Raw genomic sequence first — 12,717 nt, forward strand, 5'->3', positions numbered from 1 at the left:
GGCATAGTCCCTAGATGCTCTGATGGAGGCACCATAGTCGCCAACATGGTGCTTGATGTTGCAGATGACGGTGCCCTTAAGGATCCACGGAGCGGTAGGACATCGTCGATGGAGAGCGTGGTGCGGCAACGGTAGTAGTACTTATAGTAGAACTGGTCAGAAACTGTAATCGAATAAGTTTGTGGGGGAGCCCCTGAGTGAATAGGTTTTGTATTTATCAATACATCAGTCCTTTTTGTGATGAATTTACTTTGTAAGCGATGAATTTGTGTGAAAAATGAGTAAGTTTTCAACTTTCGTTATGGCAAACAGCTTTTTGGCTTTTCTCCCTCTTTTTGTAAAAGAGGTTCAGTGTCTTCCAACCCTTTTCATAGTTAAGGTCACAAAAAACTTGGAGTGCGGGAGAGCCAACTCTGATTATGCTAGTGAGCAAGGAGGCCGTAGCCACTGGGGCGTGGGTTTCCCGTAGTCCTACCAGTTATACTTAGATCTTGTTCCCAAAATCCTAGCCCTCAGGACTTGCCATGAGAAAAGAGAGAAAACTTAAAAAATGTTTGCAAAGATAACATAGAGAGTGTTTGCGAGATAAATGTACTTATATCAGCCCTTGAGTGAGGTCCGACCCCTTGCACTTTGCAGGGGTCGGATGTCACTAAAGATCAGGGATTTTTTAAGACAAAAAACTGATGAGAAAGAGTATGCATTTATTTAAGGGTAAAAATGATGTAGCTGCTCGATGTTTCAGGCGTTGGTGAAGACCTCACCGTTGATGGTTTTCAACTTGTAGGCGCTAGGCCGGAGTACTTCTACGACAACATATGTCCCTTCCCAGGGCAAGGAGAGCTTGTGACAGTCCTTGTTGCTCTACACGAGGCGGAGAACCAGGTCCCCAACATTGAAGGCTTGGGCCCGTACCCATCGGTTGTGGTACCATCATAGCATCTGCTAGTACTTGGCCGAACGGAGGAGGGCGATGTCACGAGCTTCATTTAGCTGGTCCATGGCGTCTTGGTGGGATGCCTCAACTCCCTGTTCATCGTATGCTCTGATTCTTGGCGCTCCATAGTTAAGGTCGGTTGGGAGGACGACCTTGGAACCATAGACCATGAAGAAAGGCGTGTAGCCGGTGGCCCGACTGGGAGTTGTCCTTAGGCTCCAGAGCACCATAGGGAGCTCGGTGACCCAACGTGTGTCGAACTTGCTCAACCGTTTGAAGATTCTAGGCTTGAGGCCCTGTAGGAGCATGCCGTTTGCGCGCTCAACCTGCCCATTCGTTCGACCCGGATGTGTTGTTCATCGTAGAATTGAATGAATTTCTTATCGGTGAACTGTGTGCCATTGTCTATGATGATGGAGTTTGGTATAGCCTGCTCAAGCTTGATGTCGAGGAAGAATATCACAGCCTGCTCGGACTTGATTATAGAGATCGATCGAGCTTCGATCCATTTTGTGAACTTGTCTATTGTGACAAGTAAGTGGGTCTAGCCCCCGGGCGCCTTCTTGAGAGGCCCAACTAGATCAAGCCCCCAGACCATAAAGGGCCATGTGATGGGGATCATCTGGAGTGCCTAGGCCAGGAGATGAGTTTGCTGAGCGTAGTACTAGCACCCTTTGTAGGTGCATACGATTTGCTCAGCGTCAGCTACTATAGTGGGCTAGTAGAAGCCCTATCGGAATGCATTCCCAACTAAGGTTCTAGGATGGCATGGTGACCGTAGACCCCACCGTGGATATCGGTCAGCAGATGCTTCCCCTATTCGACGGGGATACAAAGCTGCAGGATCCCGGTATGGCTCTGTTTGTAGAGTTCGCGTTCTATAAGAACGAAGGACTTGGCACGACGCGTGAGCCGTCGAGCCTCTGTCTTGTCCATCGGTAGTGTGTCATGGAGGAGGTAGTCGAGGTAGAGTCTTCTCCAGTCATCCAGGGGGTCGAGCTCTACCGCTGATTCCTCTTCAAGCTCCATGACCTCGGGGCTAGAGGGAGCCGTCGGTTGGTCAGCCCTCGGGGCTAGATCAGACGAGCCATCGTTGGCCTACTCCAACCCTTCATAGTGTACCGAGGGCTTATGTTGGTCACTAGCGAAGACGCCCGTTGGCACTGGCTCTCGACCAGACACCGCTTTTGCAAGTGCGTCGGCCGCCTCGTTGAGGTGCCTTGGGATGTGATTCAGTTCGAGGCCATCAAATTTGTCCTCTAGCCATTGGACCTCCTAGCAGTACACAACCATCTTGGCATCATGGTAGCTGGACTCATTCATGACTTGGTTGACAACCAGCTAGGAGTCACCTCGGATGTCGAGGCGTCGGATGCCCAACTCGATGGCGATTCATAGGCCATTGATGAGAGCTTCATACTTAGCCACATTATTTGATGAGGGGAAATGGAGCTAAACCATGTACCTCATGTAGACCCTGAGGGGTGATATGAAGACTAGCCCCATGCTGGCACCCTTCTTCATCAGCGATCTATCGAAGTACATCATCTAGTACTCTTGATCGACGATCGCTGGTGGTGTCTGGACCTCGGTCCATTCCGCGATGAAGTCAGCCAACACCTAGGACTTGATTGCCGTTCAGGAGGCATATGTGATACCTTGATCAATCAACTCGAGCGCCCACTTCATAGTTCTTCCCATGGCGTCCTAGCTTTGGACGACCTCACCAAGGGGGAACGACGTCACGACCGTCACGAGGTGTGACTCAAGGTAGTGACGTAGCTTCCTCTTGGTGATGAGGATGGTGTATAGGAGCTTCTAGATCTAGGAGTAGCGGGTCTTAGAGTCGGATAGTACCTCGCTAATGAAGTATATAGGGTGCTACACCTTGAGGGTGTGCCCCTCTTCCTCCTATTCTACTACCAAGGCGGCGCTGACCACCTATGTGGTGGCCACTATGTATAGCAGGAGGGATTCTCCGTCGCTTGGAGGAACTAGGATCGGGGGCCTTGTCAGAAGTAGTTTGAACATGTCAAGTGCCTCCTGGGCCTCGGACATCCACTCGAAGCGGTTGGCTTTCTTCAGGAGTCGATAAAGCAGGAGACCTCATTCACCGAGGCGTGAGATGAATCGACTGAGGGCGACGAGGCACCCTATGATTCGCTAAACCCCCTTTATGTTCTAAATCGGGCCCATCCTTGTGATGGCAGAAATCTTCTTTGGGTTGGCTTTGATGCCACGCTCGGAGACGATGAAGCCAAGCAGTATGCCCCTTGGGACTCCAAAAACACATTTTTCGGGATTGAGTTTGATGCCATTCGCTCAGAGTTTCACAAAGGTTTGCCCAAGATCGGTAATGAGATGGTTGGCCCGCTTGGACTTGACCATGATGTCATCAACGTAGGCCTCAACGGTCTGCCCGATGAGGTCCCCAAAGCATTTGAGCATACAGCGCTGGTACGTGGCCCCAACGTTCTTCAGACTGAACAACATTGAGACATATCAAAATGATCCGAAGGGGGTGATGAAAGATGTCGCGAGCTGGTCGAATTCTTTCATCGCTATTTGATGGTAGCCGGAGTACGCATCAAGGAAGCAGAGGGTTTCACACCCCGAGGTAGAGTCGACTATTTGGACTATGCACCGTAAAGGAAACGGATCCTTTGGGCATGCCTTGTTGAGGCCTGTATATTCAACACACACCCTCCATTTCCTGCTCTTCTTTTGTACAAGAATGGGATTAACTAACCACTCTGGGTGGTGTACTTCCCTGATGAATCCAGCAGCCGATAGTTTCGCTATCTCTTCACCAATGGCCCTGCGCTTTTCCTCATCAAAGCGACGCATGCGTTGCTTCACTGGCTTGGAGCCTGGATGGATTTTCAAGGTATGCTCGATGACCTCCCTTGAAATGCCTGGCATATCTGAGGGTTTCCATGCAAAGATGTCTTTGTTGCCGCGGAGGAAGTCAACGAGCGTGCTTTCCTATTTGGAGGAAAGCGTGGTACCAATACATACCATTTTACCCTCTGAGCAGCTGGGATCTATGAGGACCCCATTGGAGCCCTCTGTCGATTCAAACGACCTAGCCAATTTCTTTGCATCAGGCGCTTCTTCAGAGACCTCCTCCCTGAGAGTGGCGAGTTCCCTAGAGGTGACAATTGCCGTGGCATGGCCATAACACTCGACCTCGCACTTATAGGCGCGCTGGAAGGAGGTGCCGATGGTGATGACCCCGTGAGGGCCCGACATCTTCAACTTGAGGTCTGTATAGTTGGGGATGGCCATGAACTTCACGTAGCATGGTCTTCCTAGGATCGCGTGGAAGGTTCCAGGGAACCCAACCACCTCGAAGGTGAGAGTCTCAGTCCTGTAATTGAACTGATCCCCAAAGGTAACGAGCAGATCAATCTACCCGAGTGGCATGGCCTGCTTCCTAGGCACGATGCCGTGAAAAGGCACTCGGGTTGGGTGGAGGCGCGTCCGGTCGATGCCCATCACGTTGAGCATCTTGGCATACATGATGTTGAGGCCACTGCCTCCATCCATCAATACTTTGGTGAGTCGCTTTGGGCCAACGATTGGGTCAACCACAAGCCGATACCTTCCTGGGTGTGGGACAGCATCTGGATGGTCGGTTTGATTGAAGGTTATGGCAGACTCCGACCATCGGAGGAAGGGAGGTGTGGTTGGTTGGGCCATGTAGACTTAGTGGTGTGCGACCTTCTAGCGATGTTTAGAGTTGTAGGCCACTGATCCTCCGAAGATCATGAGGCAGCCATTTGATGTCGAAAAGCCATCGTCCTTCTCCTCAGTGTCGTCCATAGTGGGGGCAGGTTCCTTCCCCTGCTCCCCTTTGTTGGAGCTTTCGGACAAGAACTTCTGCATGAGGCTGTAGTCCTTGAGCAGATGCTTTACAGGAAAGGCGTGATTCGGGCATGGCCCCTCGAGCATTTTTTCGAAGTGGTTCGGAGCGCCCTCCGTGGGCTTCCGACCACCCTTGCGGTCAGCAGCGGCCACGAGCGAGTCCTCGCGTCGTTGCTTCTTATTCTTTCTTTTAGCGGAATGATTGGAGGTGCCTTCGCCGGCACCCTCATCCTGCCTTGCCTTGCCTTCAAGGCGATTGAAGATCGCTTCGACCACCTCCTCTCCTGAGGCATGGCTAGTGGCGATGTCTAAGAGTTCCTTGGTGGTTTGCGGGCCCTTGTGTCCCAACTTATGAACCAAAGACTCATATGTCATCCTGGATAGGAAGGCTCCTATCACGTCGGTGTCGACGATGTTAGGGAGCTCATTGCACTATCGAGAGAAGCACTGGATGTACCCGCGGAGGGTCTCATCGGCCTTCTGACAACAGTTCTTGAGGTCCCATCGATTCCCAAGGCATTTGTATGTGCCCTGAAAGTTTCCCATAAAGATCTTCTTCAGATCCGCCCAACTCTGGATTGCGTTGGACGACAGGTGTTCCAACCACACTCGTGCTAAATTGGCCAATAACAGTGGGAGGTTGCGGATAATGAAGTCGTCATTATCTGCATCACCGACTTGATAGGCAAGCCGATAGTCTTCAAGCTAAAATCCGGGGTTTGTCTCCCTAGAGTATTTAGGGATATTGGTAGGTGGTCGATACCTTGGTAAGAATGTAGCATTGAGGATGTGCCGACTGAAGGCCTGAGGCCCTGGGAGGCCAAGGCTTAGGCTCCGGTCCTCGCTGCTGTCGTAGCGTCCGCCGTGTTGAGGATGATAGCCATGGTGGGCTCCTTCCCTTGGGTCACTGTAGGCACATCGATGGTGCTACGTGCGTTGCGGTTGTGGCCAAGATGTTGATGTACTAGGATCACAGCGCGCTGCCCGGCGCCTTGTGGTGCTTGGTGGACTGATGCGTTCCTGGTGGGACACACCGAGGGCAGACGCTGGCTGGTGTTGAGCTCGCATCACTGGGACAATGAGCTTTCAGCCTGCTACGCCGCCGCACGCTCGAGTAGCGTGCGAATTTCACGGTGGGCCCGACGATCCTCCAGCGTTGCAGCCTCTAGAAGGCCATGGAGCAAAGCCGTTGCGGCGGTGATGTTCTGGCTTGCACGAGCAAAGTGAGGAAGGGTTTCATCATCGACGATGATCCTTCGGTTTACGTCATGGGCCACGGCGCGTGCGCGCCCACTGTTTTCGTTGCGTTCGATCTCCTGATCGACCTCCGCATACTCCCAAACAAGCTGTTGTCCGGCTTTGTCTATCTCCCGCTTTTGGGCTCTTAGCTGCTCCACCCCTACATGAGGTGGGGCCACCGTCCCCCCTTTAGTTCCGCTGTCGAGGTTGTCTGCCGGAGTAGTCTCCTCCACGGAGATGCTTTCGGCGTGTCCCTCGGGTGTTTCCGCCATGAAACATTCTCATGAGGGGTGATGGCTCCCCCTGCTAGAGTCAGAGGCAGAGTTTGACCCTAGCCCCTCTATGAGGAGGCCGTGGAGGGATTCCATGATGCTTTCGATCATCCCCACGAACTCGTTGTTCATGGGGACGAGATCGTGCGCTGTGCCACAAGGTGGCTAACGGTCGCCGCAGCGTTGCGGAGATCAAACGGAAGCACCATTGGGGCGCTTCGTGCGGAGTGTTCCAGAGAAAGGGTGAGGCGGCGCGGGTCCTCCCTGGACGGCTGGGGTCTAGGGGAGACGCCGGGTCGGCGCTCAACCCTTCCGTAGTTGAAGCTGACGGAGGGGAGAGACTGGGTGGCGGCGTGGGCCAATGCCAACTCTCCCGCCACCATGACGATGAAGTCCAGGTCACCAAAATGCACGTGTGCGCCCAGGACCCAGCTGATTGCATGGCTAGCCATCCGAGGCTTGATTTGGAACCCGCAAAGGCCCCTACCTAGCGCGCCAACTGTCGGTGTTTTGAACAAACATCGGCTAGTAAATTTATAATTGTTGCGCGTTAGGGCCGGATGGTGTACTAAAGGACACACGGTTTATACTGGTTTGGGCAGAACGTCTCTACGTCCAGTCTGCTGCTGCTCGTGTTATTAGTACCAAAAAAGGTTCATAGTAGGGGGTATAAATGACTGAGAGAGGGACAGGTCCTAAGTCTCTGATGGAAAGGTCGAAAGGACGCCAAGAGCTCAGTTGCTGCTTGGCTGTGTGTTGTGTGTCGAAAACGATCGATCAAAAGTCCGTTGTCTTAGTGGGGGTGCCCTGCCCTCCCTTTTATAGACCAAGGGGGAGTAGGGGTTACAGATGGATGAAAGAGAAAAAAACGAAAGGTAGAGAAGGTCCTTCGGGGGAGCCGGGTCTTCCTTTTCCCGTATGCCTGCCCTGCTAACATGGCAAATCGTGTCATGGATGGCGTGTTCGCTGATCCTTATAGGGCCGTGCCCTGGATTCTGTCAGCAAGTGGGTACGTCCCATCCTACGCCGGCGGATGGTGTGGCGTGTCAGAGGGCCAAGCTGCGACCCTTCGGGGAGTAGACGGGGAAGTGACCCTACGTCCGTCACTATAGGTGATGTGAATTCTATCTTGGATCATAGTGTTTGTCGCATGCTTGTGTTAGTATCCGTGTCCGAGGACTGATGGCGGCGTCTACAACACTGTGGGACAAAAGTCGGCGCCTACAACACTGTTCGGGCACTGTTAGGTCAGAAAGGGCTTAAAGCGTCTGTCCCATCGTATCCCGACGGTGCCTTCCTGCAGGCGTACAGGGCATGGCCCTCGATACTGCGGTTGACTCGAATGTCCTGTCGTACCTTGTGCTCGTCTTTATGAAGGATCAGGGTGCAGTCGTTGGGCGAGGCAGAGCCTGCCCTCAGACGTCGGGCGAGGCGGGGCTAGCCCTCAGCCGCCGGACGAGGCGGAGCCCGCCCTTGGGCGTCGGGCGAGGCAGATTCTAGCCCTCGGGGGTCGGGCGAGACGGAGTCCGCCCTCGGACGTCGGGCGAGGCGGAGCCAGCTCTTAGCCATCGGGCGAGACGGAGTCTAGCCCTCGGGGGTTGGGCGAGGCAGGACCAATCTTCCGTCGTTCGGGCAAGAAGCGCAGTAGCGTTCTTGTCTGACCGAAAGTGTCAACGTTCTATGGTTATTAGTTCCACCTCACTGGGTACCCCAGTATTAGTTCCCGACATGTATGCACTTGATGAAAGATGGATAAGTGAACCTATTGGCCGTTTAGTCCATAGCGCTGGTGATTTCAACTCTAAATCAGATGCTCCTCTCTAGAGTTCAATCTCGACATACACCATAAATCTACAAAAGATTTTATGCTAGAACGGTATTTTTCAGGACCAAGATATAGAAAGCAAAGTTTATCCTAAAATATAAAAAATAAGTTTATTTTAGGTTTATTCAAATTCAGAGAAATAAGTTTATACTAACGTCTGTGATCTGTCACAATATTTTTGTTCCGCTTTGGCAAGAAGCCAAGAACGAGAGGAGAGAGCCCCGCACTGGGGCGCCACGTCGGATGTCACGCAAAGCGAACTGCACGGAGGCGTGGCCCCCACTGCTCCCCCCTTCCCACGCGCGCAAACTTCCAAACAGCTCCACTTGCTTTCAGTTTTGGTTCCGTTCCACACACTTCCCATCCCCGCACGCCCACTCCAGTCCGCCTCTGATCCCGTGCCCGGTGCCGCCATTTCCCGTGCGCCCCCCCACCGCCGCCCCGCCGCCGACGAGATCCCCATCACGCGCCGCCCATGGCGCCCCACCTACTCACCCCACCGGCCCTCACCATTACTGGCGCCGCCGGATCGGCGGACCCGCGGGCGCCCAGGCCACGCGCGCCGTCGCGCACCTTCTTCTGCTCCTCCCCCGGCAGAGCGCAGCGGGGGCTCAGGAGGAGGAAGGGCTTGAGCGTCGTCGCGGCGGCGGCGGAAGGAGCGGAGCCGGGTGGGCCCGCGGGGCCGATGCGGCTCAACGAGTACATGGTCGCTGTCGACCGGCCCCTCGGCGTCCGCTTCGCCCTCGGCGTCGACGGACGCGTCTTCGTCCACTCCCTCAGGAAAGGGGTAAGTGACTAAGCGGGGAGCGAGCAATGGGAAGGAAGTCCTTCCCGGACGGGCGGGGTTTAAGGACCTTCTATTGGCGAGTGACTGACTGACATATTGACATCCGGCTACTGCTTGTGGTGATGCGTGGCAGGGGAACGCCGAGAAGTCCAGGATCATCATGGTCGGCGACACGCTCAAGAAGGCGGGCGGCGACGGCGAAGGCCTCGTCACCATCAAAGACCTAGGTGACACGGAGTACGGCACCAGTAATGTCGTTATGTTTGACTCTTCCAAAGACTAGCGTCTCTATGAAATTTAGTGAACCATCCCGTCTGCCGTTTTCGGTCACTGTGTCATATATAAGATTGCTTATTATGATCGGAAGTGCCTTTCCTGGTTACTGTATGTTAGAGTTTTTTTACCTCTTCTGTTTGAACAATGAAATATTTTATACCCTGGTATAGTGAAATTCCAACATTCGAAATAAGTCTTAAAATAGACTTGTAACTAATAATTTCTGGACTATTCATCAAGCTTAGTAATTATTCAATGGCTCAAATGAAATGGTTCTTTGTTAGGGTAAATAGTTCATGTCACAAACAGTACTCCGATGCACTGAACAAAGAAGTTTCAGCTTTCAGCTCTTTGCTTTCCCAGACATTGAATGATTGAAGTGCACATATACTTAGTAGTGTAGCAGTTGGCGATTTTAAAATGAGCCTTAAACTTCTTAATTGCTTGACAAAGTGTTACCCAATAGTCCAATACCCATTGGAGCACCACCTTCCTCACAGTTAAGATACCAGCAATCTAGCAGTTCAATGAACACGATTTATTTCCCTTAAAAATTCAAGAACGTCGGATGGAACTACTGCATGGTTACGCTTCATTCATATGTTCTCTTTAACTTGTATCCAGGATTGCACTGAGGGACAAGTCAGGACCATGCAGCCTTGTCCTTGAGAGACCATTTGCTCCTTTTCCAATCCATCAGTTGCATCAAAATGAAGATTACCACATTCTATTTAACAGAGGGCGGGCTGCTGTTGCCTCGTGGAATAGTGCTGTTTGGTCCACAAAGCTTTATGGATCTTCTACTGGGGATGGAAAATGTGGTTTTGCCGTATTCTCCCCAAGGTTGTTAAGTTCTCAAGGATGGGCTCTTCTGTCTAATGAGAAAGGTGGACTCAATCAGAGTAGCACTAACCTTGCCAATCGCATAAGTGAGATTGTTGGTTTATATTCTGATGAAGACGATGTCAATGCTGAGTGGGCACATGGTAGCTTTCCTTTGGAGGAGTACATTAAAGCACTAGACCGTGCTAAGGGTGAACTGTACTATAATCATTCACTGGGTATGCAGTATAGTAAGGTACTGGAAGACTGCTTCTGTTAATTTTCTTAGACATGTACATCCATAAAGGGTGTGTCAATACTATGTGTGCTTGCAAGAGCTGAGGACTACTTATCAATATATACCAATAACCATGGCACTTGTTTTACACAAATATTCGCAGATAACAGAACAAATATTTGTTGGGTCATGTATACAAACAGAGAAAGATGTGAAGATGTTATCAGAAACTATGGTATGTTCCTGACATATGCTGCAAGCTTGTCTGATTAGTGCTTTTTGCTTACATTTGTTGCATTCCATTTATACTCCCATTTACGTTACAATTCAGTTAAGTTTCTGATACTTCAAAAGGCTTCAGGGTATCACTGCTGTTCTGAATTTCCAAAGTGAAAGTGAGCGCATTAACTGGGGAATCAATTCTGAGACAATCAACAGTTCTTGTCATGAGAATAACATCTTGATGGTTAACTATCCTATACGGTATGCTGTAATGCCTCTATCTAGAAGATAAACTTTAGAATGTTTGATTCTAGTTCTTCACTATAGTTATATTGAACCAGCTGTAGCTTCCTTATCCTGTGACAAACAAGACTAGAATTTATATAGGTTCGAATTGTCGTTTATTTGTAGAGCGATGTCGGTGATACTTTGGCTACTGTTGTTGTGTACTTGATATTCGGTGTGTACTATTTGTTGTTGTGTGGATTAATGTTTTAAGCGCTTTATGTCTCTTTAGGCTGTTATAAGCTCAGCTCATCCTACTTCACCCTAGTAGTTATCTGAACAAAAAGGATCTCTATGAATTGTTGGTGAAATCTTTACTTAGTTTTGCAGACATGATAGGCTTGCTAACTTACTATCATCTGATTGTCATTTAACTACTGATGCTTGATGTTTTCAGAGAGGTTGATTCCTTGGACCTAAGAAAGAAGCTTCCTTTCTGTGTTGGTCTTCTGTTGCGTCTTATAAGGAAGAACTACCGTATATATGTGACTTGTACCACTGGATATGATAGATCACCAGCATGCGTGATATCATACTTACACTGGGTTCAAGATACACCTCTCCATATTGCTCACAAGTTCATCACTGGTTTGCACTCTTGTAGACCTGACAGGTAATTATGGTTGAGCAACATTATATTAGTCAATCTGTTTGATGCTAAATCAAAAAGGACCCTGTTTATTGTGACTGCTGAGAACTAAAAAATTGTTTAATGATGCAGAGCTGCAATTGTTTGGGCAACTTGGGATCTTATTGCTTTAGTTGAAAATGGAAGGCATGATGGTAGTCCCACACATTCAGTATGTTTCGTTTGGAACAGTGGTAGGGAGGTAAGTTCCTTTTATACAAAAATGTTACTTAAGAGTGATTATTTGGCATAGATAACATTTGTTCAAGTCAGTGTGAGACTTCATGTTATGATCTTGACATTCAATAACTTGAGGGGGTTGACTTGCACCGTTGCACGTGACATTGGCTCCAGGGTGAGGATGTAGAGTTGGTTGGAGATTTTACAAGTAACTGGAAAGACAAAATAAGATGCATCCACAAGGGTGGGTCAAGATATGAGGCTGAAGTTCGCCTTCGGCATGGAAAGTAAGTTGCCACTTGCTTGTTTTCGTGGCTGAGGATATTAAACAGCATCTGTCTATCCCACCATCTTCTGATCTCTTTGCTCCTGATACTTATCGAGTTAACTGAAACTAACCCCATACTCATTTAGGTACTATTACAAGTTTATAGTTGGGGGCCAGTGGAGGCATTCGACTTCATTGCCTACAGAAACAGACGAACATGGGAATGTCAACAATGTGATCAGAGTAGGTGACATTGCTCGGATTCGTCCTTCTCCAAGCCAGCTACACATAAAAGTATGTCAACTCAATCCACTGCCTTCAGTACCTTGATTGAACTTCCGACCTGTTTACTTTGCAATTTAAACATTCTTTCATGTTTTTGCTGATCAAACCCTATATGAGTTTTTTAGGTAATAATGTGTAAACTTAGTAGAATCTGTAGCTTACTATAGCCAACAATCATATTATAATATATTGGCATCTATCATGGCAGGATCCAACTGTTGTTAAGGTCATAGAAAGGGCGCTAACAGAGGACGAGCGGTTTTCATTGGCGTTTGCAGCACGCCGCATGGCATTTGCAATCTGCCCAATCAGATTGTCCCCAAAGCAGTAGATGGGTCATCCTTTTCCGAGTGGAATCAAGCGTCATCCAGGATCAGCAATTTTCGAAGCTACAGAAAAATCGTGTATGTAACAACAGAGGGGCCTTCTTACTGTATGTATCCGTTCACACACAACCTGGAACGTCGATAAGTGGCTCAGCAATGAGCACAATGTACACCTCTGTAATTCTATGGACTGTATACCTTAAATGAACTCCATTTCAGACTATATGACACTCTTGAGAATCCGAGGCCGGCCCGCAAAT

The 12,717-nt window shown here is 49.8% G+C and overlaps 1 protein-coding gene across 1 annotated transcript; it reads left to right on the plus strand.

The window, feature by feature from the left end:
- Positions 1–8,496: 8,496 nt before the first annotated feature.
- LOC136473476 (phosphoglucan phosphatase LSF1, chloroplastic-like) lies at positions 8,497–12,659 on the plus strand. Its single transcript, XM_066471117.1, has 10 exons — positions 8,497–8,927; positions 9,061–9,164; positions 9,828–10,281; positions 10,427–10,498; positions 10,625–10,746; positions 11,168–11,383; positions 11,492–11,600; positions 11,753–11,865; positions 11,993–12,140; positions 12,340–12,659. Exons 1-10 carry the CDS (start codon positions 8,616–8,618, stop codon positions 12,460–12,462), a joined length of 1,773 nt encoding a protein of 590 aa, XP_066327214.1. The 5' UTR covers positions 8,497–8,615; the 3' UTR covers positions 12,463–12,659.
- The last annotated feature ends 58 nt before the right edge of the window (positions 12,660–12,717 follow it).

The sequence above is a fragment of the Miscanthus floridulus genome, chromosome 8 (genome assembly GCF_019320115.1).
Source record: "Miscanthus floridulus cultivar M001 chromosome 8, ASM1932011v1, whole genome shotgun sequence".
Classification (NCBI taxonomy): domain Eukaryota; kingdom Viridiplantae; phylum Streptophyta; class Magnoliopsida; order Poales; family Poaceae; genus Miscanthus; species Miscanthus floridulus.